Consider the following 26763-nt stretch of genomic DNA (forward strand, 5'->3'; position numbering starts at 1 on the left):
GATAAAGCAGCTCTTGCTTTACAACTTCTTGAATCGATTCTCCTCCTTTGAAAAGATAGATCATCTTTTTCCTTTTATCTTTCTATCCTCGGTGTCGATTCTAACTCTTCTTTTGCTTTCTCTTTTCACGATCGCTTTCCAGTAAAAGAATTCATTATTATCGTTCTCGTTACGTGATCAATGCCTTCTATAGACAAGCGCTCACTTCAAGACTTCGATCGTGGTTCCTTTTCACTCCTTGAAACGAGAGAGTTATAAGTAATGATTATGATTCCGTAGAAGCAGCGGCTACTACCTACTTGTGCCCACATCCATCCTAAAGAGATTTAGTAGAGTATAAGTTAGGAGGTGGGTCGATGTAAAATGTGAGAAAGAATAATCTTGTGACAATGTTGCATTAATGATGACTTAATGGAATTGTGAGAAAATAGATGTATGATTTATCCCCTCGAGTAAGATCTTAAATTATAAAGGTTATGACAGAGGTTTTGAGGAAATATCGTAATAAGTAGAAAATATAATATTGAATTAAATATAAAGATAATGGTGTGTTTGCGGTAAGACTATGCATTGAGGAGTAATATTCATAGCAATTATGAGTAAAATATACTAGACGATGTAATTGGTGAGAGAAGTAAAGATGAAGAATAAAGAAGATGTGAAAGGATTGTTGTTGATAGACATTGATGGGAAAGTGATACAAGGTGAATTGATTGTTATCTTAAGGTTATACAAATAATGGATTAGTTGGAGTATGAGTTTGAAATAGAGTGATTAATTAATTAATGTGTTGAGTTGATGGAATATGGGAGACATAAGTCTACGAGTTATAAATGAGATTGACTTGGGACTAAGAATAGATGATAATCGAAAATAAGTGTTGTTTCTTATATATGTCGTATTAGTAAAATCGCGACAAAGCTCAATAAGGTATGATTTAAATTTCGAGGACGAAATTTTTATTAAGGGGGGGAGAATGTAAAACCCCGAATTTTTAATTCGTATCTCGAGGAAAAATAAATAGTGGAATTTTAAGAAAATCTTGAAAGTGGGACTTAGGGTAAAACTGTGGGACCTTATTTTGATCATTTTTAATAGAATCTGACCTCACCATTAGATTCAAAATGATCGAAAAACATAGTTTAGCCTGTAAGCACGCTCAAATGCGAGTCCAAATATAAAAGTTGCAAAATCCTCGATTACCGGGTCGGACCAGGCTAAAACAGTGACTTTTTGTTGGAGTAATAATTTTTAAAATTCGATCATACCATTGGTTTCATAACGAAAAATTATTCAACATAGACTATTTATTTGTCATTTTTGGAGATCAGGAAGTTGAATTATCGCCAAAAACGAAAACGACATCAAGTTTATGGGTCACGTCAGGCCAAAAATGTAAATTTTTTATGGAGACATAATTTGTAGAAATTGACTATACCATTAGATCCGGAATGAAAAATTAGGCGAAATAGAGTATTCGTTTGTCAGTTTTGGAGACCGAATGACCAAGTTATCGTCGATCAAAACAATAGGCGAAATACCGAATTCGTCCCAAATATTATATAAATAATATTAAATTTTTTTTTTTAATCTCATCTTCCCCACTCGTCCAAATAGTGCGAAAAAAAAAAACGAAAAAAAAAAGAAATTTGTTTTTCTTCCGACTTTTCCACTTCAGATCTCTCGCAAACGGTCCACTTTCGATGATCGCCGCAGAAGAGAAAAAGGTCTGCAGCTTCGTTCTCTACAAAACCCACCCAACCTTTCTTCATTTCACTTTCTATTTCACCCGATATCGTCAAAAATCAGCCGTATTTGGATACGGAAATTTCGAAACTTTGACCTCGGATTTCGTCCGTTTCGGGGTCAAATCGCTTTCCGACGCAGAAGGGAGAAACGTCCGCAGCCTCATTCTCTACATAACCCAACCAAGTTCCTTCCGTTTTCTCGTCTTTTTCACCCCGTATAGTCAAAAATCAGCCGTATTTTTATACGGAGATTTTCGTAACTTCGACCTCGGTTTTCATCGATTTCGGGGTCAAACCGTCTTTCGCCGTAGAAGGGAGAAGAGACGAGCACATCGAGATCTTCGAAACCACCAAGCCAGTTTCGAAAATCAGCCGCTTCGAAGTTCGGTCCGTCTCGATTTTCGTGCCAATCGCCTCGATTTCGCGCACGTGCTTCAATTCCGTCGCCTAGTGATTGTAAGGAACTCTCAATTTCTATTAGTAATCATAGATTGTGAAAATTGCATTTAGGATTTTATTGGAAAAATTTGGATGTATTTCCGAAATATAGAATTCTTTGTTATTTCAAAATTCACGCCAGAAATTGCATGTTTGATATGTTTAATTGTATTTTTAACAAATTATACGTGGGTAGAGTATTTTAACGGGTTATTGCCATAAATTGGGTCTTGTGCACTGCTCGGACCCCGTTTTGATATGAAATTTGTATTTTTTTTTCAATATTATTGATAGAAATAAATTCTATAGTTGAAAAATGTGATTTAATATTCAATGAACTCATATTGAGTTGATGAATATCAGAAAATGGATATTTTATGAAGAGATTGAAAACTGTAAAAGTCGAAAAAAGGGAAAAAGGGTATGAAACGGTAAAATGTCAGAGTCACACCCGAGGGGTGATGTCTGCATTTTACGTTGTTGTGTTGTATGCAGGTTGGTGAACGGATATCCAGGGATAATGTTACTGGTTGCATGTTTATTTACTTTCTGTTAGCGCGAGGCGCTCTGTTATGTTATTTATTTTAGGCCGGGTGGCCACACTTGCATGGTAGGAAACTGGATATCTATTCTCAACCTTGTATTGTTAATTTCTCTTTTGTTTTCAAATGAAAATAATATATATAAGTAGCTATTTTGTGAGCTGTTAAAGAGTTTGTGAATGCCTGAAGGGATAGTGCATCATATCATCCGGAGTGGTGTACTATCCTGGGATGTACGGTAGGGACCACCAAACTCATACGTGGTATGGGACGCGTATGAGAGTGGAGTCACAACTGGAATCCGGGTTTATTCCTCTCTATCTTTACCAGTGAACTTGTAATGTAAAGGTGGTCGTATACGAATGGTTTGTATCTTTGGGAATCACATGTACGCCTGATAGGCATAGACGAAGATGATTAGTCAGTGATCACTAACAATCTATAGTAGTCGAACGTTCTGACACATCGAAAAGAGACCCATTGCTTACGGTCACGTCAAACGGCCAGCCTGAGCCGGATAAATGGTCAACCAAACGTGGTAAGGGCAGCGACCGGCCACAAAATCAGGAACTAAAAGCCAGAAAGGAATTGTAACATCATGTCCCGACTGGGAGCGATCCAGTCGTGAATCCCAACTCTCTAATTCCAATACTCCACCATTGTGTATTATGTATCTGTTGCTTATTTTGATATATAAAATGAAATGCATGTTTATTGTTTCCATTTGATCAATTAGATTTGTATAAAAAGAGAATGTTATAGTGAGTACTGCTGATCGATGTAATGTGAGTTTTAAAATGTTTAGTTGCTCATCCCTGGCTATATGTACCAGTTAATCGTAGTTTTCTTCTGTAAAACTTTGTTTATTTTAAAATGATTCAGTATGTTTATTCGTTCATGTTAGGAGAGGTTATTGGCAGAAATTGTTGCTTCCTTACTGGGTAACCATTGTTACTCACCCTTTCCTTCTCCATTTTTTTTAGTTTCAGATCTGAAGCTTGGCGAAACAAGTGTAGAACAAGAGCGAGGATCATCTGGTTGGTCAGATAGACAACCAGAGTCCGTCACCTGGTAAGTATTAGGGCTATACCCCCTAGTGGTGTCAGTTTCTCCAGGTAGTGTTATGGATTCTGTCTTGAGTGTTAGGAATTATGTTAGAGTGAGGAATTTTGTATAATCCTGTATATAATTTTTCTTCTTCCGCACTCTGATCTATCGGACATTATTAGACGTATATAGGCTTCCGCTAGTATTATATTTTGTTTGTTATATGCAGGATTGTATGTCGTTTATCAGGTGCAGGTTGAATCGCCTTGGAATGCTAACATAAACAGAGGAGACCATGCCGAAATTTCGAGGTGCCACCTCGTACCTTGAAATCTGACATGGGGATTTGTGTTGGTGTTCGGCGGGGCGCCACAAATTACTACTATTTCAATCTTGACCTGAAAGATTTGTGTATGGTATTGTACAAGAATGAGAGGGCATTGTAGTAAAGATATTATCAATTTGGGTTTTTAGTTAAAAGTTATCTCCCAAGATTCAGGGTGCATTTAGAAAGAAGTCCCTACCACAGGGTCCATTAAGTAATTTCCCATTTTTTTTCCTTCAAATATGCAAGGTGAACTCAAAAAACGAGCGGGAGAGAGAAAATCCAACAAAACCCAACACTCTAAAGTCTGTACTCTGAGGTCTGAACCAGCAGTCGCGCCTTCTTCGTATTCTAGGGTTTGCTCCATTTTCAAACTTTTTGTTTTTTGTTTTTTTCCCGATCGAAACCTCTATTTATGTTTCGAATTTCTTTCATCTCGACAGTCGAATGAAATCTAATGGACAAAGAAAACTTCTTTGAAACACCCAATTTACTCACAAATGAACAAAAGGTTCGAATATCGCAGAAGTTCAGAGCTGCAAAGGCACTCCTCGATCGAAAGCGGCCTCGTGAGATAGTCTCAACCTCCAATCTCTATCACCCACAGTTAGTTATCCTTTTCTTTTTCTTCAAATTTGACGAACAAATGCACAAATAATTAAAATTTAATTCATTTATTTTGTTTCAAACTAAATTTGATTCTAGGTTTGGAGATAAAAACAGAACACATAGAATTCCTCTCAATGAGATTCAGATAAACACGCCACCTTCGATTCCATCGAAGGGTCCTCGACTAACTGATACCGAGTGTATTAGATCATGCCCCGAAAGAATATCTTTCAAGAATGACAACGATCATGTAAAAGATGGGGTTGTATCAACATCAATCATCACTCCAATAAAGCAACCCAAATTCGTTAATCTAAGTGATTGTTTCTCTTTGCCCGGTGATCTTGACGACGATTTTGATGAGGCAGTTTTGAAAGAAATCGATGTTTTATGTGAGAAAAGGTCAGCTACAAAGATAGAACGCGTGGGTTCATCTAAAGAAACCGAAGACACATTAGACTTCAGGGACAAGTCTGAAGCTGGTGGAGACTGGCCGAGTCAGGCTTTGAATATTGCGAGATTGCCAAAAGCGTATTTGGAGTATTTGCAGGGTTTGAATGATAATCAAAAGGAGGCAGCTTGTAGTGATATTTCAATTCCTTTGATGATTGTTGCAGGTCCGGGAAGTGGAAAGGTTCATATTCTCCCCCCCCTCCCCCCGCCTTTTCAGTTTTTAATTTTGCTTCTTCGAGTAAGTTATAACTTCGGTTGTTGGTTTTGGTATTTAGACGTCAACAATGGTTGGGCGTGTTCTGGTTCATCTTAACGAGGTAGTGAGACAATATTCTCCTTGTGAATGCATTTTATTTTATTTTGTTTAATTCTATTTGTTCTTGTTTCTTACTCTTTATGGAATTTTTAGGGTATCGGTCCTTCCAACATTTTGGCCATGACATTCACAACTGCGGCTGCATCTGAGATGAGGGATAGGATTGGAGTGGTGGCAGGGAAGGGAGCAGCAAAGGAACTTAATATCAGCACATTCCACTCATTTTGTCTGAAACTCTGTCGTTCACATGCTGAGAAGTATGGACATTCTATGCTTCCTTTTTTTTTTCCCCGGCTTTGGCTTTGTTAATCATAGCATCTTGCCTTATATATGGGTTGGGATCCGTAGACTCATGAAAAGCGAACTCATATATTCAGAGACAATCCCAACCGTGTATATCTGAGATTCAACGGTTGGGATAAAAGATTTATCCTGAGAATACATTACAAATCTCTAAGATAAATCTCAACCATTGGATCTCGCATATACACGGTCGGGATTGTGTGTGAACATATGAGTTCACTTTCACGAGTCTACGGATCCCAACCCATATATATATATATATATATAATTTTATTAATGAAGGAGAAGGTGGTTGATAGACCAACCTACACACAAGAAAATAGAAAAAATTAAAAATAGAAAGACAATACAAAAACAATGGCAAAGCGGTACAAACTCAGACCACCCAATCTAGTGTCACCGCCATGAAGCCTGTGAACAAACATGATTCTGTCTAAACAACAGGCACTCAAAGAAGACACCTTTAAATTTCTTAAAAGCTTTACACTAGTAACGATTTCTTGAACTGTGCTCTTTGTTCTTTCATAGATATGATTGTTCATTTCTCTCCAAATGGTCCAACAAACAGCAAAAGGAGTCACGCTTCATAAAGTCAATTCCTTCAACGAAAACACTAAATATTCCATGATAGGGATAAGGAGAATATGGATTGCAGAAGTGTCCAATCTAATATTGGCCAAAGAAAGAAAATAGGACCAAATATTTAATGCAAAAGAACAATGGATAAGGATGTGCAAGGCATATACGAAAAAAACACAAATGCACCACGACAATACCTCGGGAGATGGTATGATCAAGAGTAAAAGAACTTTATTCAACGCCACTGTCCAAATGGAAAAAAAACTACTTCTGCAGGAATCATAGAGGCCCACATGAAAAAAACAAAAACAAAAAGTGGATTAAACTAGCTGTGGGATGCTAGATGCTATGAGATGTTGTAACCTGGAATTATTTGGTCATATATTTTAGAACTCTAAACCAATAAGTGGTATTTACTATGTTTTATAACTAATGTTTATCCAGCATTTGAACTCTACTCACAAACTAATTTACAAGAGTTCTAACTCTTTAATATCAACTTCACTTAATATTGTGTGGGTATCTTTTTTTGACTTTGTAACTAGTAAACGACTAATACTTTAATGTATACTACAGGCTAGGACGCACATCCGAGTTTCTAATATATGGGCATGGGCAACAAAGGAGAGCAATAATTGAAGCTGTGCGATTATCGGAAAATAAAAAGATCAATGGACAAAATCTCAATGCTTCTGAACTTGGTCAGGAATCAAGTGGTATAAACTGTGCACAATACTTCAAGGATAAGTCAAAGAAGTGGCAGAAATTTGTGACTCAGGTTGTCCTTGCAACTTCTTTACCACGTACAATGTGACATTCTCACAAGGAAAGCTTGTGAGCTTTGTAACCCATGTCTATTTAAACGTGGAGAAATGTCTTTCTGTTTTGATAATTCTATTTGGATTTTCGTCTTCTACATCCAGATTAATCCTTCCACCTATCAAAAAAGGGTTTCTCCTACTTCCATTGAACTTGCTAACATCTTCCTTGCTTCTCTTAGCTACTATGACTATTTCCCATTCTCTTTCTGTGCGATGCTTGGAAGTTGAAACCAACTAGCTCATTATCATCATGGGGTCTATTTTTACTGCACGTATTCTGTTTTGGTCCTAGTTATCCTAAAACTCTTAGTTTCTAAATTATCCTTACATAGTTTTGTTTTGAATTTACTCCTTTATTTTCATTGATAAAACATATGCCAAGGTCCTCTCCTTGAATATGAGCAGGCTATAACTAGTGCAAAAAGGTATGAACTTAATGAAACCCTGGTGTGATCCTTGTGTCACTTGAAACTTTGTCCCACCACTAAATGTCCTAAATTCTAGTTACAACTCCAAATGTCCTTAATAATGACAATATACTTGGTTTAACTCTGTTTTCACAATAACCCCAAGTTAATTCTATAGGACTCTACCATATATTTTTTTGAAATTTACAAAAACCATATGTTAATTGTTCATATTTTTTTTTGGAACTTCTCAATTAGTTGTTTGATGAAGAAAATAGCTTTGATGCCATCTCTAGCTGCTCTTTTTGAATGTTCCAATTTGCTGATTTGGTAAAGTTTGTGAGTGTTGATACCATAACCCAGGTTCAAACCCTCTTCACCTACTAATTACTAACCTCACACAAAAAAAAAAGAATGAAAAAAAGCTTTGATAATTGAAGTATTTGGCAGATGTCATTTTTCCTGTCTCAACCTTTTATCTGTTACTCTTCCCCAAAGTTTTTCACAGTTTGGCTCATTTATATTATCCCATAATATTTATTGCAATTTTGCACATCACCCTTGTTCTTATTAATAGGTACTGTAATACTCTTTTATTATATTGACATTTTCTTGGCCCCCCAAACCTTAGTAAACAATTTAGTTAACCAACAGGATCTAGCATCTCCCAATCAATTCCAAAACTCTATTGGGATACCATATGGACCTAAAGCTTTTCTTGTCTTCATCTTAGCTAAAACCTCTTTCACTTTTGTAACCACCATCCTACAACAATATAAATGCCTTATCGTCCTTATTGGTTAGGGTTATGTTGTAAGTTCTTGTATGATCTTCATTTAGCAATTTCTGAAAATAATTCCTAATGGGTTGGTTTTCTATAAGTAACACAATGGTTATAATCAAAATAAATAACAACATAATATACTAGTTTCAAGTATAAGTTATAATTAGTTTCGACCCATTGTTAAATACCTTAAATTTGTTTTGTGACTTATAATTGAAACTTGTATTCCTTATTTGGGCCAATTTAGTTCGTTTTGTTGTTGGTTGTTCAAGTTTGTTGTGTTGGGCATTTTATGCTTTTGTCTTAAGTTGGTTCTCTAGCCGCCTATCTTCCCTTGTTCCTGTTTCTTGTGGAATGAAATTTTAATTTGTCGAAGAAAAACAAATGGTGCACATTATTTTTGGGTTGTGTTTCGTAACAAGTTAAAATTGTGTGCAATTCCAAGTTAAAAAAATACCTATGAGTTCGTTGGAATGAAGGGTCAATGTAATTGAGAGCCACTGAGTTTGTTGGAACAAAGGGTCTGCATGAGAGGGGGCATCTCATCTTGTTCTTTGGGTTGACTCCTTCCAAGCTGCAAATCTCCCAAGCGGCGCATAAGGCTTTTCTACCTGCGCATCTCTGTTCGCTGACGTTCACTGCTTCACCCTAGCGCATATCGTTCGTGGCTAGAACGGCGATTTGTCAAAGAGAAACCATGCTTCCGAGTCAAGCTTGGTTTGTTTATGCAGTTGTTTCACTCGCTTTCTATTCGAGGTGTGAGTTTGCCAGCCTGATTGCGACCGGAGACTTGAAGCTCCACTTGCACCTTTAAGGGAGTTTCCAATAAATCTGTAACTCTGACACAAACACAAAATTAGATATCATTAGGTTAAAATTTCACTGTCTAGTTGTACTTTTTTTCCGAAATATGTCCTTATATTGTACCGATGATTTTTATTTACTCCCTGAGTTATTATTTGTGCCATTTTGTTCCTCGTTCAATAGCCATGTCATGGTACAAATATTACACGTGTTGCTAATTCTAAAGGCATTATGTAATGGCAATATCACCTGTTCTTTTTCTTCTTCCCTCCTCCTCCTCTCTCTCTCAATAAGCATTATGAAGTTCTTATGGTGTAAGCTGTACATTTCAGGCTAAAGCTTCTGGAAAGACTCCTTCAGAATGCCAGAAATTGGGTGACGAGATTGGAGTAGGCTGCTACCATGTTGTTTTAAAGATCTTTGTTTCTACTTTTTCTAATATCTTCTAGATTCTTAGCTTTGGATTTTAATCAGGCTACAATTCTTGAAAACTATGATGACATTTTAAGATCCTGTAATGCTCTGGATTACCATGACTTGATCAGCTGTTCAGTGAAGCTTCTCACTGATTTTCCCGAAGGTTCATGTTTCACCTCATCTACTAAATTATGTAACTTCGGAATAATTTCTAAAATTTACTGATATTATTTTTTGCTTTTAGTGTTCAGTATGTGAGGAGTGTCAGGAATTATGGAAAGCAATAGTAATAGATGAGTTTCAGGATACGAGTTCCATGCAATATAATCTTTTGCGTATCCTTGCTTCTCATAACCGCATAACTATTGTTGGTGATGAAGATCAGGTGCACTTTTTCTTTCTAACCTTGATTTAACTTTCTTGGCTTCGAGTTTTCTTATTGATCTCCACTTTTTATTTGCATTTGTGAGTACTCTGAAGTCTAATTTATTGTCTTTTTTTTTGCAGTCTATTTTCAGTTTCAATGGGGCCGATGTTTCTGGCTTTGATTCATTCCGTAAAGATTTTCCAAACCACAAGGAGGTCTGACTTATGCTCATTTCGGTGTGGTTTGTCATGTTTATGTGCTTTGCCTTGACCATCTGATATCTTGCTTATTCAGTCAACATTAGACTGTTATCAACAGGGGATATTTTATCAAGAGAGATTCTATTGCCACGCCAATTTTTGCTAACAGCACACCAATTCTTGTGTAAATCACCAAAGAATTAGCACACATCTTTGGGTGCAGTTAGTAAAAAAATGGTGTGTAAATAGAAGCTCTCTTTATCAATTAACCTTTTACTTGTCATGGTTCATATAAATTATCTTCAGTTATTTATCTGATGATTTCAGATTAGATTAACTAAAAACTATCGTTCCACACGTTGTATTGTTGAGGCTGCATCCTCTCTTATCCTCCACAATGTTAAACGGTGCCAGCTGAAGCAGGTTTTCACTGATAATTCCTCTGGTTGTAAGGTATCCTTATTCATGATTTGTCAAGCAAGATCAAACCTTCAATATATTTTCCCCATTTTCTTACATTTGGTAATAGAATTTGCATGCTTTGGTCCACAATATTCAGATAACTGTTAAGGAATGCTACAATGAAGATGCACAATGTGCTTTTGCCGTCGACAAAATCTTGGAAGCCTCGTCTGATGGTTTAGATGCTAAACGCTCCTTTGGCACTATTGCAATTCTCTATCGGAGGCAGGTGAGGTTTATCCCATTTCCTAATTCCATTATACATAAATTACTGTAAGATATCTCCTGAACAATCCATGCCCTTACCTTGTATATCACAGGTCTCTGGGAAAGTGTTCCAAGCAGCCTTCCGCAGCAGGAAAATACCCTTTAATGTTCATGGTGTGGCCTTCTATAGGAAAAAGGTCTCCACCATCCTTTTTTTTTTCTCCAATTTTTCTGAGGATTCTTTTATAATGTTCATGGTTGGTTGTTATGTTGAGCATGATTCAATATGTGGGTATCTTGTATTTAAATTCCTGAGTTACTATTATAAACCATGGGCATGAGATTCAAAAAAGTACAATGATGTATGCAAGAAATTTTTTGTGAGGTTTGTTGTCAACTGATTGTATTCTTCAGCTGGTATTTTCTATTTGCCACAAACTCAGCTTCTATCCCCACTGGATTTTATTTTGTATTTTTTTCATGCAAGGGTAAGAGGAAGACATGTGAAAATGAACAGTTGTGAGAAGGAATTTTCTTGCATGTGGGCGCGCCTAAAAATCTATGGTGATAATAGATGAATTGAAACTACAACAGATTTGTATGGTGAACATGGTATGGGATTTGATGCTAGGTAGTTATGTATGGTTCTGGTTCTATGGGCGCCATAAGCGTATTGAAGCTGTGGTTCATGAGATAAACATAGAATTGTCTATGTTTCTGGTACGAATCTTAACGTCCGTAAAATCAAAATTAAGCAATAAGGAGGTATATGACTATGTGGAGATATAGAAGAGTGACATTCTTAAAGAGTTCACGTCTTTGAATAGGAAGGAGGAGATGAGTTCTATATCTATGAGGGTAAAGAGATCTTAAATGTGGTTAAAGATGACTTCATTAAGCTAACTTGGATGGAATAAATAATTAGGCTTCTAAAAAAATCACGAATGGCTGAATAAAAAATCTCAAAAGAAGGGAAAGAAACACGATAATCAGCAATACGTTGGGATCACTTCCTCTAGTCCCAGGTGTCAATTCCTTAGGATGGGAAAAATACAGAGGGCGTTGTTGACTTTTAAGCTCTATTTGGAATTGGAGTTTGGAAAAATCCTGCTTTGATTAGATTGAAAAGGTGAGAAAACTAGAGAAAAAAATGATGAAAAATTGAGATAACATATTGATGATTGTAGAGGGTTCTTGAGTATAATAAATGCAACAGGGAACAATTGTAATGGGATTGTTAACTAAATATGTAGCTTCAGTGGTGGCAAATCCTAAGGTCAAACTCAATGATCTACTTGATTGACTGAAGAAACCAGTAAAAGGGAATTCAGGCTGCCTCTCCATGAGATAAAATGAAAGACTATACCCAAAGTTGCTGTCTCCTTTTATAAATGAGTTTGTATAGATAAGCGTTTAACACTAGGGCCAGATTTAACCCTTAGAGGATGATATCTGCTTTCCACTTTGGCAAAATTTCAAAGACATCCCCAAACTAAAAATGCCCAAAACATCCCCTTGGATTCAAGAATTCCCCAAACACCCTTGGAAAGGGGTCTTCTCTCCAAATGGCCCAATTCAATTCTTTTTTTCAAGTGAGGGACCCTCGGAGCTGGTTTACATCATTTCTCCCTCGCTTGAAGAAAAATCAACCTCGAGTTTTTCCCCCAACTGAAACTTCTCTTGAAGCACGTAGTTTGTAATTATGTTGAATTAGTCTCATCAGTTTATGCTTTAGCTGCTTTGATTTTGTTAATATTTAACTATACACATGACACTAGCGTAGGCATTGATTTTATCTCGTGCTTTATCTTATGATAGGTAATAAAGGCCATTATGGCTATGCTTAGAACAACAGTGCCTGGTTGCGACGATGGCCCATTTCGTCAATCATTCAAGGCTTTATTACCTTTTGAGAAAGAAGAAAAGAAGATGGTAGTTGTATCTGTTCTCTCTTCCATATGTCATTTATTCACTAATTTTATTGTCGTCTGTCAACGAGTTTCATATTTTGTGTAGTAACTGTTGTTTTTAAGATCATAATTGTGGGGACGTCTTGCAGGTGGTTGACTATATTGACAAAATATCCACTGCTAGGAAATGTAGCTTTATATCAGCTGCCTCTGACATCTTCGCAGCAAAGATCTCTGGTACCTTCAAGAGGTCTTTTTTTAAACATTTAGGAATAACTTCTTGTTTTTCTTTAGATACACAATATCCCATATATTAAGGTGTTATGTATAGATAATACTTCTAATATTTGAGTCTAGTGCTTGTATTAGTGTAGGAAGGTCGAAGACGCTTTCTGATTTATCCAATGTCTTGTTCAATCCATGATATCTTTATTGCTTATATTTTGTTATATTTATGTACTTGAATGTGACTTGTTCAAGTTCTGGAAGCCCAAGAATCAGCTCTGAAAATGAGGACTCTAGAACACAATCTTCTTTTTAGACAAGTTTGCTGCTTCAAATCAACCGATCAAGGCATCATATACCATGAATAAAAATATAATCAACTGATTTACTAGAGGCCTTACTCATGCAATGTAAATTTTTAGTAGTAATACTATGAGCCATAACATTATCAAGAGTTAATATTTTGTTCAAGGATTTTTTGTCCATGAAAAGAAATGCAGCCTTTGATGGAAGTACCCGGTTCCAAATTATGGCTACTGGAAATTTTGATTGAGAGTGGCCCCACATTAAAGCCCCACATTAAAGCTTTATAGAATGATTTGGCAGTGAATACCTTGTGATGACTCCATGAGTGCCTCCCCATAACATATATGGTTCTTGTCTGATGGGGAAGTAGATGCTATTGAATGTTGACATATAAGGTCCACAATCAATTGGATTTCCCAATAATTAAGGTACTTGTTAAATCTAAAGTCCCGAGTTAATTTACTCTCATTCCAAAATGTGAACCTTTCGATGGGTAATTCCTTTTTTGAAGAGATAGAATACAAGTCTGCAAATTGTTTTACAAATCAGTTGCATTTGCAAATGATTTGCACTTGCATTTGCAAATGATTTGCGATGAATGATTTACTATTGCTTGGTAACCTTTGGGACATCTATTGTGAATCCTTTTTTGTGACTGGTTGATCTTTGCAATAAAATTTTCTTTATGATTTTGCAAATGATTTGTGGTACTTTTTGTGCCGCAAATCATTTTCTGAAATTTCTTAAGAATTTAGGTGATCCATGCAATTTTTTTGTGATGCAAATCATTTGCGTTGTGTAACCAAGCACCAGTAAAATTGATTTCAGAAAATGATTTGCATTTGCAAATGATTTGCAGCATAACAAGCAGGGCCTAAATATCGTTAGTGTTTATTTTTGTTTTATGATTATGGCTATGATTAATTTCTTATATTTTCTTTAGTGATTTCCATTTGGCATTATGCTTATTTTGGTATTTATGTTAATGATCATAGGAGTCAACTTACCCAAGGGCGCAAGGTGTTGTCTACACTAGAAATGATATCAAAACTTGTTCAAAGAGTAAGAACTTAAGAATGACAATTCTTTTAACCTTTAGAAATTATGTGTTTTTATGCCTCTTAGAGCTATTAAACAACTAGTTTTGCATCTTAATAGAGAAAAAATGTTACTGTTTTTTTACTATGGCACCAAGAGAATGTAACCTACATTTTGCGGTGAGTTGTGCTGAAATACTGGTCAGATCTCAAAATTTTGGGACTTCACTTGACTGCACACCATTTTAGGGGTTTTTTTGTTACTTTTATCACTAGCACCGAATATTAGGATTCACAGCTAAACCAAATGGCTTCTTACACAAAAATAAAGTCCCCATTTCACGGGACCTGACGCTATCCTAAATCATTTTCGTTATATTTTACCTGGGGAATCTCATAGCCTATCTCGGAAAATTTATATCTTCACTTTTCTGTTACAGGAACAATCGATTTCGGCAGTCATAACCTCAGTCGCGAACATGTTACCTCAGGTTTGCCTTCCCTATTCATTATACTTGTCAAGAAGCCAAAAATAAAAATAAAAATGCACCAACTAATTTTCTTCAGGTTTATGTAAGAAGATGAAAGTGCCTGGTGCTGTTTGTCCCTACCTTATTTTTTTTGGTTAGTGTCTCTCAGGGCATCATGCCGATAGACATGTATCTGAAGTTCATAGACGCATAAGACATCATTTGAAATATTAGCTTGTTTGTACATGTGTTATAGTATAATATTTTATTTATGTTTAAGTGACCCTAAACTTTGGAATAAGACTTCAATGATGGTGATGTTTTAACCTAGCCTTTTTAAAAAAATAAAAATAATGAAAAAATATAATAAAAGTACAACACACTTGGCTTAACTAAAGACATGGCTTTAGAAATTACTACAGGGAGGAGCAAGATTTGTGTACGTGTCTGACATGGAAAAACTATAAGTGCAGTGTCCTTATTACATAACTTAATACAAACAAAAGCAGGGCTTGGCATTTTTAGTGAACTATGCTCCTTTAAGAAAACCATAAGCTAGATAAATAAGAGGAAGGGAGGGTAAGATTCAACTTCTTTTGGAAGCCAAGATGTTGCCATGTCATCAATGGGATATTCTATGTCAGTCTCATAAAAAGGTTTAAAATGCGGTTGCATTTCGTCGTTGCATTTTTTTCTTTCTTTCTTTCAGAAAACTGAAGTTGAACCTAAATATTCCAAAAAATTGGATTTGAATCAATAAAATTTAGATTTAATTTGAAGGTGCCAGCTTCCTAAGTTGTTTAAAGCCTATTAGTGTTGATACAACGGCCTAAGTTCAAAACCCGCATTCGCCTACTAATTACTAACTACTAATCCGCTTGCTTATAAAAGAGTTTTAATTCATAAAAAGAAAACTGTTTCGTTTGTGATTAAATGAAAGTTACAATTAATAACCACTTTTTTTTTTCTTTTCTCATTTACATGCATTGGAAATATTCCAAAATATTACAAACAAACGTAGGTAACCCGAAACATTGGATTTGAAAATTCTGTCTTAAATGATTCAATGATTTTTTAATGCTTAATTTAGTACGGAATATACGTGGCATACTGATATGTGAAACACTTGAATTTCAGTAATAACATTATTTTTCTTTACGTGCTGATAAGTCTTGGTATGTTTTGCGAAATGTTTTGAAACTTTCCAAATCATTCAAAATTCAAAAGTTATTAAAATGTTTCATTCCGGCATGTCAAAACTTATAGAAATGGAACATAACTTTGATCAATGGTTGCACCAACTTGATCGCACTAGAGCTTTATATGAGGATCTGATTTTGTGTTTGAAAGAAATAAATATCTTTTCAAAATTGTACTTTACCTGTGGTTTTAGTGAAGTGTTTCTGATTAAAGGTTGAAGCAATGTAGGTCTTATACCTCGAATGTTATATTTCACTCAAATTTTGTTACTGCATGAGTACTATTATTTTGGTAAAAAGTGTTATTCTTTGACAATCATGCGCATGGATTTTATGTTAGTTTACTTTAAAGTTGAATAATTTTTCTGTGCTTTCATGTTATTTTTGTGATACATAGAGTATCTCTTATTAACTAAAGGAGAAGGATCCGTTCATCCAGTTATGACTAGTTCAAATGGTTGCGTGTAGTTGCTCACCTGTGTTGCTACTTTAGTCAGTTGGTAATGTAACTCCTACTTTGTAGAAATACCTTCTTGAGCAACGTGCAATAGTTGATGTTGATGGTGGGAAATTGTTGAATGAAGACAACGATCTTCGATCTGTAAGTTTACACCATCTTGAGTAATTTCAACCTTTAACAATATGACATTTTTCTTTTTTGATCTCTTGGTGAAATATGATTTTTTTACCTTTTCTTTTTATTGGAATATGGAAGGTTTACTCAGAAGTTTCATGTGAAGCATTAGTCAGTTAAAAAAGTACACAATTTATAGTGATGAATTGCGAGGCTTCAACGTTGTAACATTGATTTCTGAATAGTTGTGACTATGAGGGGAATTTACATTAAATTCTCAATTGAACCAACTGTTGTTTATTTTCTTTTCTGTTACCTATTTAATGACCAAATTTTTTATGGCTTATTTGATTTTTGGGATATTAAGAGAGCAAATGTGCTCTTATATATATGTATGTAATTATACATGTATATTGATAATAATAAAAATGAAAGGAAACAACACTTACACCCACAACTACTACACGCACACCCCATAATCTAAATTGCACGATTACTACCCTCTCAAGTTGGAACATATGCATCAAACATGTCTAGCTTAGTAGCTTGATAGAAATATCATGTAGAGTAGTAGGTCCAATTGCTTTAGTGAATATATTTACAAGTTGTTGAGAAGAAAAAAACATGTTGAAGGATTAAGGAGCCATCGCAAGCTATCTCTGACAAAATGCATATTGATTTCCATTTACTTTTTCCTTTCATGAATACTGAATCAGATGCAATCTGCTGTGCTGCCTCATTATCACCGTGAAGAGGCATGAGACCACTGGAAGGAAATTCTAGCTCATAAATAAAAGGAGCAAAGACATAAAATCTCACATATGCATGAGCAATGGTGCGATAATCAGCTTCAACACTCTAATGGGAAGTCATGGGTTGTTTCTTACTTTTCCATGCCACGAAGTTGCCCCCAATAAATATATAGTATCCAGAAGTAGAATGTTGATCAGTGGTTATTCCTGCCCAGTTAGCATCAGTATATTCAAATATATCAAGGTGACCATGAGAATGATATGCAAGTGTATGACTGCAGCTAGACTTGATGTACTGAAGAATACAATGAAAAACATTAAGATGGGAAGCACAAGGAGCATGCATAAATTGCCTCAGCAGACAAAACACAAACAAATGTGGTATCTGGTTGAGTAAGAATATGATAAATCAGGCGACCCATAAGATGCTGTTACTTACGAGGATCGAAAGGAAGACCACCATCACTCTCATGAAGAGAATTCTATGGAGAATCAAGAAGAAATGATGAACCTATTATAAAAAGGTAACATCCATTGAGGTGAAAAAATTGCGTGATTGAGGATCATTATATCTATTGCCCTTAAGACACTGGAATATGCAATGAATATGTATCAAATGGTTTTATCTTCCAATTTTTTCCGACTGGGGCAATGGTTCTGAACTAAAATGTATATAAAAAAATGCGAGGTCTAATGGAAGAAAAGAGGATTTTGAGGATATAGTGTATGATATGGAGTACAACCAACTAAAATGAGAGAAGGAGTTTGATTAACCGTTAAGACTTCGTCACGTATTTACCCTTCAAGGCGTAGGTTATCAAATTAGACATTTTGAAAAAAAGTGCCAAGACGAAAAAATCCAAGATCAATGGATTGTTTACTAAGTTGTTTGCAACATCATCATCAATTACAAGCGACAAGTAGCCCAGAAAACATGTGTTACAATGCATATGCTTGCTCCAAACTCAAAATCAGGATTTGAGCTGTTTCGACTTTTGACCTTGAGGGAAAGGCCGTTGTTACGAGGGTAGAATATTATGTACCTAAATATTAGTAGTAAAGAATACAATAATGTGAGAGGCTGGGCTACATAACAACATGATAGTTCATTTGTATCTGGATTAGAATTTGATTTAGATTTAAATTGTGATGTATCTGTGAAGATATGCATGGTTGGTTTAGGAGTTGCTCTACAAATACACCTTGTATTTTGATTTGAAAATTAATCAAGAATTAATCCAAATTTGAATGAAAAGGCCAGGAGATCCAACCCTCGAAGTTGGTTTTTTCTCACCCCCTTTCTTCTATTTTTGTTTGTTTGTTTGTGTTGTGTGATTTACAGCCATTAGGTATCTAGGTTCCTAACAGCACCTACATTTTTTTTTCCTTAATAAATTGCAGCTTATTAAAATAAAAAGAAAGTAAATCACTTCTGACTGTTTGTTTTCTGGGACTAGTTTGCGATTATATCTCTAGTTTGATCTTTTTAGCATTCACTGCACTAGGATTGGAGTGATTAGAATCAACTCTGAGTGTTGCACACAATAAACACACAAACAAGAGCTGGAATACATGATGCAACCTATTATGAAGGATAAATTGATGTACAAGAAAACCTATTTTGGAATGTAATCCAAATGTAAGGCATGTTTGAATCATATATCAGTAAGAATTCATGTACTCAACAGGTAAAAGCTACTCTCAGTCTTGGGAGATTCAACCTAGCATAGAATCACAGGGGAATCATAATGGAAAGAATGCCCTACATAACAAATTGTAAACGAAAATGCATATGGCCATATTATTAGTTGTCTAACTGAAGCTTCATAGTTATCCCAAATAACATCATCATATATTTAGCTAGATTTTTTGTTGTTTATTTCCTATTGGCTTAACTCCTTGTACTTCCATATATCCTTTGCTTGGAAATTGCAACAAAAGTGATGTTGGATGTATAACAATGCAGGTCCTCCATTACCTATTAGATGATGTCTCTGATTTCCTATCAACACATTGCAATCAAACAGAATTGGAAAGAGAGAGTACAGTAGAAGGGAAAGGTTGTGTTAATGTACTCAAGGCATTTATTGACTATATATTTTCAAGAGAGACTGAAAATTTTCGTTCTAGGAGGCGTGACAATGGGGATTCTGTTACGTTGACTACAATTCATCAGGTTTTCTCAATCAAAAGTTGCACATTTGCTTCAATCAATGTTTTACATGATTGGTAATTCAAGTAGAAGTTTGGCATCTCACTTACTGATCTTTCATTTTTTTATTTTTCAGTCAAAAGGTTTAGAATGGGACACTGTTTTCATAGTTAAGGTATGTGGCTGGACATTCTATCTGTCTTTCTCTATCTTTCTCTTCCTTGTTATATATGTATTGTATATAACAACCGGTCACCTCTTGTGACCTTGGATCGTTTTTACCACACTGTCAAAGGGTTCTGACAAACTCAATTTGTAAGTGTTTGGATCATAGTATTAAAATTTGACCTAATACCACAAAATATTCTGAAATATTTCCATTTTCACAAGGTCCTACATGAAATTTAATCGACGGTTTCTTCTTGTATATATTTCGGTGGAAATCACTATTCATTTCATGAAATATTTTGATGAGTAGTGAATTTCGACTGAAATAATCAAATTTTTGGAATAAAAATGCATGATTTTGGTGAAAATAATAACATGAATAGTAAACTTCGACTGGATTTTTTTTGTTGTTGAAAAAACTATTCAATTTTGTTTTTGATAGAAATTATAATTTCTTGTAGAAAGAACTTGTCGATTACACATAATAATAATATTTACTAATAAAAAATTGCACATAACATTCATTCATTCATATAACTGAATTATGATTAGTTAGTTATCTATATCATCTTATTTTGATGTATTCTAAGCTTATTTGTACATTTATAATGCACGCATACAGTCATCCATGTTTTAATTAGTTGAATATATCAGCAATTTATTCATACACCTGAATGCAATACTTAATGGTTTCTTCATTTCAGTGTTTTACTTCTACATATTAAGGTATATGTAGTTAATGCAACATTATTATTCTCATTTTCCTGTAATGTACAATTATTTATTATTGTTGGATTATCAAATACTAGCACGTATGTGTAGCAGAATTTTGTGTCTCTTCAATTCCACACTCCATAAGTTTTTTTGTAGTATCTTTATGACTTAATGATTGTATTTTAATGCTTATTTTATCTTTGGCTACAGTGTCAAAGGAAATTTCTTTTTTCTGACATTTCCAAAAATTGATTAATTTCCACACGAATCGAAATATTTCCATTTTCAAACTAACCAAAATAGACACCGAAATCAAAATTTAATACCTTCATTTGGAGTGATAAGTTATTATCAGTAGGTTGAATGTCCCAAGACTACCACATGGATCATCTTATGCATTGTATTTAGCTTCACATAGAGCTATCAATTAATCGGATTTGGATCAAATCGAGGTTGATTTGGAATCTATCCAATAAGCACTAAATCAGATCCGGATCTTTTCTCTCAAATGTAGTGAATTATTTTTCTTCTATAAACTTCTGAATCTCAACGTCCTTATGACAAATTTAATAATGTTTGTGACTTTTAGGGTCCATAGTATAATTGTCTGACTTGTGTGTGTGACTCTACAATTACATGGATGGTGAAAACATTCACGAATTGCCCCAAGTCATTCCCATTACATAACAATCAATAGTCAATAAGTGACTTAACTTTGTACTCACCAAAATTATCTTTTAGTTTGCCTGAGTACTTCCGGCTTGTTCTGAACACATTCACTTTTCTATATAATTTGGGTCTATGATACTCAATATCTTGAACGCAGTAGTAAATTGGATTATACATTTGTCATAGATCTTTGGTGATGTTAGTTTGTACGGTTGGAAGTTATTGTGCATTGCATTAACAAATTGATCCTATATTGAATAGGCAAATGAAACTGAGATCCCTTTGCTTCATGAATCTAATGGTTTTGTGAGGGAAAGTGGGACCTCTCTTGAGGTGAGCACTTATTTTTCACAGATAATTTGTTTGTTTATTCCTCTTCAATGTACTTCTTTTTACGGTGTCAATGAATTACTTAGGAGGAGCGACGTTTGCTCTACGTGGCAATGACTCGTGCTCGAAAAAAGCTTTACATTTTATACGTTTTAATGGATTCAAATTGGCAGGTTAGCTTCACTTCATTCATTTCAGTAAGTCTTCCATGTTTATTTCTAGTCAGTTTTTCAAATAACTAGTTGTGCCCTTCCAGTTGCTTCAACCTTCACGTTTTATAAGAGAAATTCCAGATCACCTCTGGGAGGTCCAGGTGCGTTCTATTTGCTTTGAAAGATTGTACAGTGGTTGGGTCTGGTTCACGTTTGGTTTGACGTCTCGTGACTCTTGTCTTGTTCATGGACGAGACCGAGTCGTCTCAGACAAGATAAACCATGTAACCTGGTGTATAATTATTTATTCATATATATATGAAAATAATTATAAGTTTTTATTATAAAATAAGGTAGATTTGAAGTTGTTTATTTCAATAATAATTGTTTAAATTAAAAAAAAATTATTTTAATTAAAAGATACAAACTCCCTCTGGACTCGGATGAGTTTTACTGACTAGGCCGAGATTTTCAAAATATCGTCCGAGTCATCTCGTTTGTCTCATGAGATTTTGCATATGTGAGACACCTGGTCTATCCGTCTCGTTCTTGGACGTTACTGAGATGACTCAGGTGAGTCATCTCAGTCTTGGACGAGATTTAAAACCGTGGTCTGGTGAGGGAGGGACCAAGGGAAGTCCATCTCCCACTTTCAACCCAGTATCAATCGTGTTTCTAATCGATTTTCTTTTTGTTCAATTGAGAAATTCAGTTGCTTGTACCTTATTCTCAAGTTGTTTAATGGATCATTTTAATATCAATGCAGACTGAGTTGGGTTGGAAAGAAATGCAAAACATGCCTGAGGATGTCCCAAAACCAACTGTTCAATTTGCTGATGCTGCACCAAGAGATGAGCAACTTTTAAGAGTAGATGTTGTCAAAACTGATGCTCCCAATATTCAAGTTGATGAGGATCTTTCAAATGAGTCAGCAGAGCTGGCAGAAGCATGCCATGGGAATATCTTTTTACGAAGGTATTGCTCCAAAATTGATAAGTAGCTTATTTTCTGGCTTTTTTGCTTATGTTTCTTGTTAAAGATTAGTTCTTGTGGAATCAAGGGAGGCTTCTTCGAGGATTTTGTTATTAGATAGGATGTGATTTGTAACTTGGGATTCTGCTTAGTTTTGTTCTCGTTTTTTTTTTCTTCTTTTGTAGGGGTCATCTCGACCCCATCTCTTTTGATGATTTAATAAAATATCTTTATTCATAAAAAACTTAGTTAAATTCTTTTGCAGGTTCAATGTGGACGATCGATCAATTGTTTCCCATTTATTCCATCAATGGGCAAAGAAGAAAGCATTTGAAAATCCTAAGCGTTTGCTTGACAAGGTTTATGCTTTTTGGTTTTATTTTTCTCTTCTCTCTCTCTCTAAACTCATGCAATATGAAGCATGTGATTTTTGATCTTTGTTTCAAATATGCTTTTATGTATTCCCAGATTGGATTTGTAATTGATGAACGGCTGAGAATCAAGACAAACAAACACAAGGTTATATAACTTATCTGTTTCTTAGGGAGATGTTCTTACCTAGTTTGCCCTACTTTTGCTTTATAAATTGTTATCCACTAGTGCAGATAGATCACCATTAAGATGTTGTTAATAAGAAACTCTTGAGCAATCTTGCTGTATTTATGCCAATGTTTAAGTGCACACAGAAAAAAAATAATATATATATATATATATAAGGCATGCACTTGTTTACATATAATGAAGGACGACGAATAGCACGTATTTTAAGTCCCAGTCAAGATCAAATTAACTGAATTATCTTAATCTTTGTAGGGACTCAAAATAACCGAATTATCTGAATCTTGGTTGGGACTAAGATGTTCTACTTGTGAATTGCAAGGTTTAAAATCCTGTTTGAGACAATGTTTCAGTCATGAGAAATACCATACAATCTCAACCAACACGGCCTGAAACTTCAATTTTTCGAGGTTGATGTTTCGTTCCAGTTTTGGCCACCACCACAACTATGTTTGCCATCATCATCATCCTCGTTCCCCCCCCCCCCCCCTTCTCTCTCTTCTTCCTCATCCTCTCTCCACCTCTGCCTCCGCCTCCGCTGCCATTGCTTCTCCTCCCCTACCCTTTCTCCTTTCTTTTCCTCTTTCCTCTACCTCCACCCATGCTACGTCCTCTTCCTCTCTTCTTCTTCTTCTTCCTCCTCCTCCTCCTCTGATTTTTTCCCAATGATATTTTCTTGACGCAATCAAATACACTGGTAAGCTTACATGGCCCTTTGAAAATGTAGAGCCGGATCATTCTTTGAATGATCAATGCTAAAATTCTATATCTCAATCCCCTAATAGAAAACATGCTTACTTCTGCTTTATTTGAGGCTTTGGGACCAAGAGTACTAGAGAACACCAAAAGATTTAACCCTTGATCATCTCTATATGAACACTTTGTTGAGTTTAGCCCCACATCGGACACAAATTGCCTTGTCTCTCTCCTTATAAAGTCTTGGGCCTCTCCACTCATTGCCAATTGGTTTTGAGTTGGACCCCCAAATTTTTCATGGTATCAGAGCGAGCCTTTCTTTCCTCCACATCACCCAATTCATATCTCCACGTGCTTTGGCCCAGTCTGGCCCACATGTGTGGGGGGTGTGTTGAGTTTAGTCCCACATCGGACACAAATTACCTTGTCTCTCTTTGTATAAACTCCTGGGCCTCTCCACTCATTGCCAATTGGTTTTGAGTTGGACCCCCAAATTTGTCACACCTGTCCTCCGCTGTTACGAGGTTAAAGGAACATCAATCAAAGTTTAGCTTCACCCACCCTCTCGAGGGTAATGCAGTGTGCATGCAACTCAGGGTTAAATATGAAGATGATAATTCTGTGTATTTTGGATGGGTATACTTTATTATTATTATTATTAGTATTATGATAATATTCTTTCTTTTTCCTCTTATTATTATTATATGGTAGTTTCAGTAATCTTGTACATCATTTGTTAGGATGTTTTGCGTTCATTGAAGTCCAGCTTGAAGTGCCCTGAAGCTTTTCACTATGCAGAATATGTAAGTTCATTGTGTTCACGGAAGTTTTAGCTGTCATTTTCTGGATGAAAAGCTTATGGATGTCTTTCTCAGACAAGTTTTGGTCCCTGCACTTCCGTAATAATAAGCTTATAGATAGTGTTTTTACAGTTCCTACATGCATCTATTGTGGCATCATTAATGGAGTTTTATTTCATAGGTTTTGAGATGGGAGAAAATTCCTGCCGATAAACGTACTCATCTTATGAGAGAAAAACAGGTAAATTTTTCCATACGGTGGATTTTTTCTTCCTCTGGATAGTTAAAATTTTCATTAGAAGGGCGGTCTAGAATACCAACCAAAGAAGCAAAATACAGAACTTGCCACAGAACACACAACCAATTACTCTAAAGATATATCACAAACCCAATCCCAACAACCGAGAAAATCCTCTAAAAAAGAACTCCTAAACTCTTCTGAGGATTTTACACCAAAAAAAGATCAAAAGTTCATGCTATAGAGCGTTATCTATAGGCCTGCAGCTTATAGATCCTCGCCATGAGTTCGTGCTATAGAGATGGATTCTTTAGTGCTTTGCAACGCCCTTCTTCGTAGTGGCTATCCCTGTTCAGTGTGCCATTGGAAGAGGTCGACCGTTAGAACATCCATCAGCACAAATTAAGGGAAGGCAATATAGCAGCTGATGAACTTGCCTCCTTAGCTTCAAGTAAAAAAGAAGATATAGTTTTTCTTAGTGTTCATAACCTTCCTTTGGTCTGTTAAAATAACTTATATATGTGATTCCATGGGCCTTCTTGTTTTCCATTTACTCCATGTGCAAACTAAGGGGGGAATGCGCCGGATACTCCTATAACTTTATCTATTATCAGTCAAAACTTCTTACTTTTTTATATATACATATATTTAAGTAATTAGAAGGTAATTAAATCTAAGTAATTAGAAGGTAACCAAGTTAGATGGAAGGATGCACTTATTAATACAGTCATCTTGTCAATAGTCAAGTTACTTGAGCAACGAACCATGGAAATAAACATAATGACCATAGAGAAATATAACTACGTATTCTTTCCTAACTATGAGCATGAGATGAGTAAAAAATGGGTAACAGTGCGGGCTCATCAATTTGGGATTCTCACACTTTAGATTATTATCTGACCAGCCTTAGTCTTTATGTAGAACTTCACGCCGAGCACTTTTCATGTAATATAAAAAAACTGGTGACCATCATCTAGGGTGTTATTGTTTGCATGGTTTAAAGTTTCATACCATCTCGGAATGTTTCATCCGAGACATTCTGGTTGGTTTGGCCAAAACAACTAATGTTTCAGATTGTCTTGGAATGTTTCGGTCGAGACTGTCTTGGTTTTTCTTCCGACTAAATCATTGCCTTGAGACAACTTTTTAGACCTTGATTACTTGTCCTACCTTTCAAGTTCTTTGTAAATTGTGTTGTGTTAGAATTCATTTTGTTGAGAATTTAGGGCGATCTTAATTTTTCTTTCAGGAACATTTCCAGAGACTAAGGATTGAGAATGCAATGGGTTCTTCAGAAGCTACTTCCAAACAGGTTTCTGCATTTAACTGAATTGAATATTTATGTTTTGACCCTTTATTATTATTATTGTTGTTGTTCTTGTTGTCGCGAAACATTGTAGTCTACAATATTGTGGTAAATAATCTTGTAAGAAATAAACATGGGTCTTATAGTATAAAAGAGACGTCGTATGGACAAAGCCTTGTATAATACATGATTTCATATATATTTTTGAAATGATTGCTTATTCTTGTCTTAAAGTTGGTCAAAAGAATAAGACTTTCTTCATAAGTATAAGGTTATTCTTGCTTATGTTTTGGGGCCATATTCTTGCTTATGTTTTGCTTTTGTTGCATTAGAGCGCTGCTTGGATTGCCCTTTTCTGTTATATTCCAGTTTCATTCTTCATTTATGGGTTCAATGTTATTTTGTTAATGGTAATCTGCATATTTCTTTGAATCAATAGAGATTTACGGTTGGATCTGTTCTTGTTTTTGTAGATTGGTTATCTACAGAGTCTCGGGTGCACTGTGGTCCCTACGTCACGTCTCCACGCCTCCCGTTTAATCGAGCAGTACAAATCGTTATGATGTGAGATGTCCTTGGGATACAGGAAGATAGTTTCCTATGCTCGATATGTCATCGTTCTTGCAACATTGTAGGCAGACAGTGAGCAAGCGAACATAATCTTACTATTTTTATTTTTATGATATTTGGTTGCGAGCTTAGTCAA

At 35.4% G+C, this 26763-nt stretch overlaps 1 protein-coding gene and 1 long non-coding RNA gene across 4 annotated transcripts; both read left to right on the forward strand.

The window, feature by feature from the left end:
• Positions 1-1251: 1251 nt before the first annotated feature.
• LOC147389301 (uncharacterized) lies at positions 1252-3997 on the forward strand. The gene is made up of 2 exons (XR_015170774.1): positions 1252-2204; positions 3712-3997. It is a non-coding gene; the product is annotated as an uncharacterized LOC147389301 (long non-coding RNA).
• A 342-nt stretch (positions 3998-4339) lies between these two features.
• Positions 4340-26763, forward strand: SRS2 (P-loop containing nucleoside triphosphate hydrolases superfamily protein). Of its 3 annotated transcripts, XM_086417860.1 has the most exons (30): positions 4340-4456; positions 4544-4706; positions 4806-5343; positions 5438-5479; positions 5572-5735; positions 6937-7138; positions 9509-9565; positions 9651-9756; positions 9845-9978; positions 10101-10175; positions 10488-10613; positions 10720-10851; positions 10943-11026; positions 12648-12761; positions 12889-12989; positions 14266-14332; positions 14748-14798; positions 16500-16577; positions 19269-19478; positions 19591-19629; positions 21267-21338; positions 21422-21508; positions 21592-21648; positions 22254-22462; positions 22725-22818; positions 22928-22978; positions 24454-24516; positions 24695-24754; positions 26001-26063; positions 26531-26763. In XM_086417860.1, the coding sequence occupies exons 2-30, from the start codon at positions 4558-4560 to the stop codon at positions 26618-26620; spliced, it is 3315 nt and encodes a 1104-aa protein (XP_086273986.1). In that variant the 5' UTR covers positions 4340-4456; positions 4544-4557; the 3' UTR covers positions 26621-26763. The 3 variants fall into 3 exon arrangements, with proteins under 3 accessions (XP_086273986.1, XP_086273985.1, XP_086273987.1); XM_086417859.1 differs by having other exon boundaries at positions 4381-4706; XM_086417861.1 differs by lacking the exon at positions 16500-16577 and having other exon boundaries at positions 4381-4706.

This window comes from Akebia trifoliata, chromosome 12 (assembly GCF_017979445.1).
Source record: "Akebia trifoliata isolate Shusen 1 chromosome 12, ASM1797944v1, whole genome shotgun sequence".
NCBI classification, from domain to species: domain Eukaryota; kingdom Viridiplantae; phylum Streptophyta; class Magnoliopsida; order Ranunculales; family Lardizabalaceae; genus Akebia; species Akebia trifoliata.

Coding starts and splice junctions, on each gene's coding strand:
- SRS2 (XM_086417860.1), top strand. CDS start 4,558: ATGGACAAAGAAAACTTCTTTGAAACACCCAATTTACTCACAAATGAA. Junction 5,480..5,571: donor TTCTGGTTCATCTTAACGAG/GTAGTGAGACAA, acceptor TGGAATTTTTAG/GGTATCGGTCCTTCCAACAT. Junction 16,578..19,268: donor AAGACAACGATCTTCGATCT/GTAAGTTTACAC, acceptor ATAACAATGCAG/GTCCTCCATTACCTATTAGA.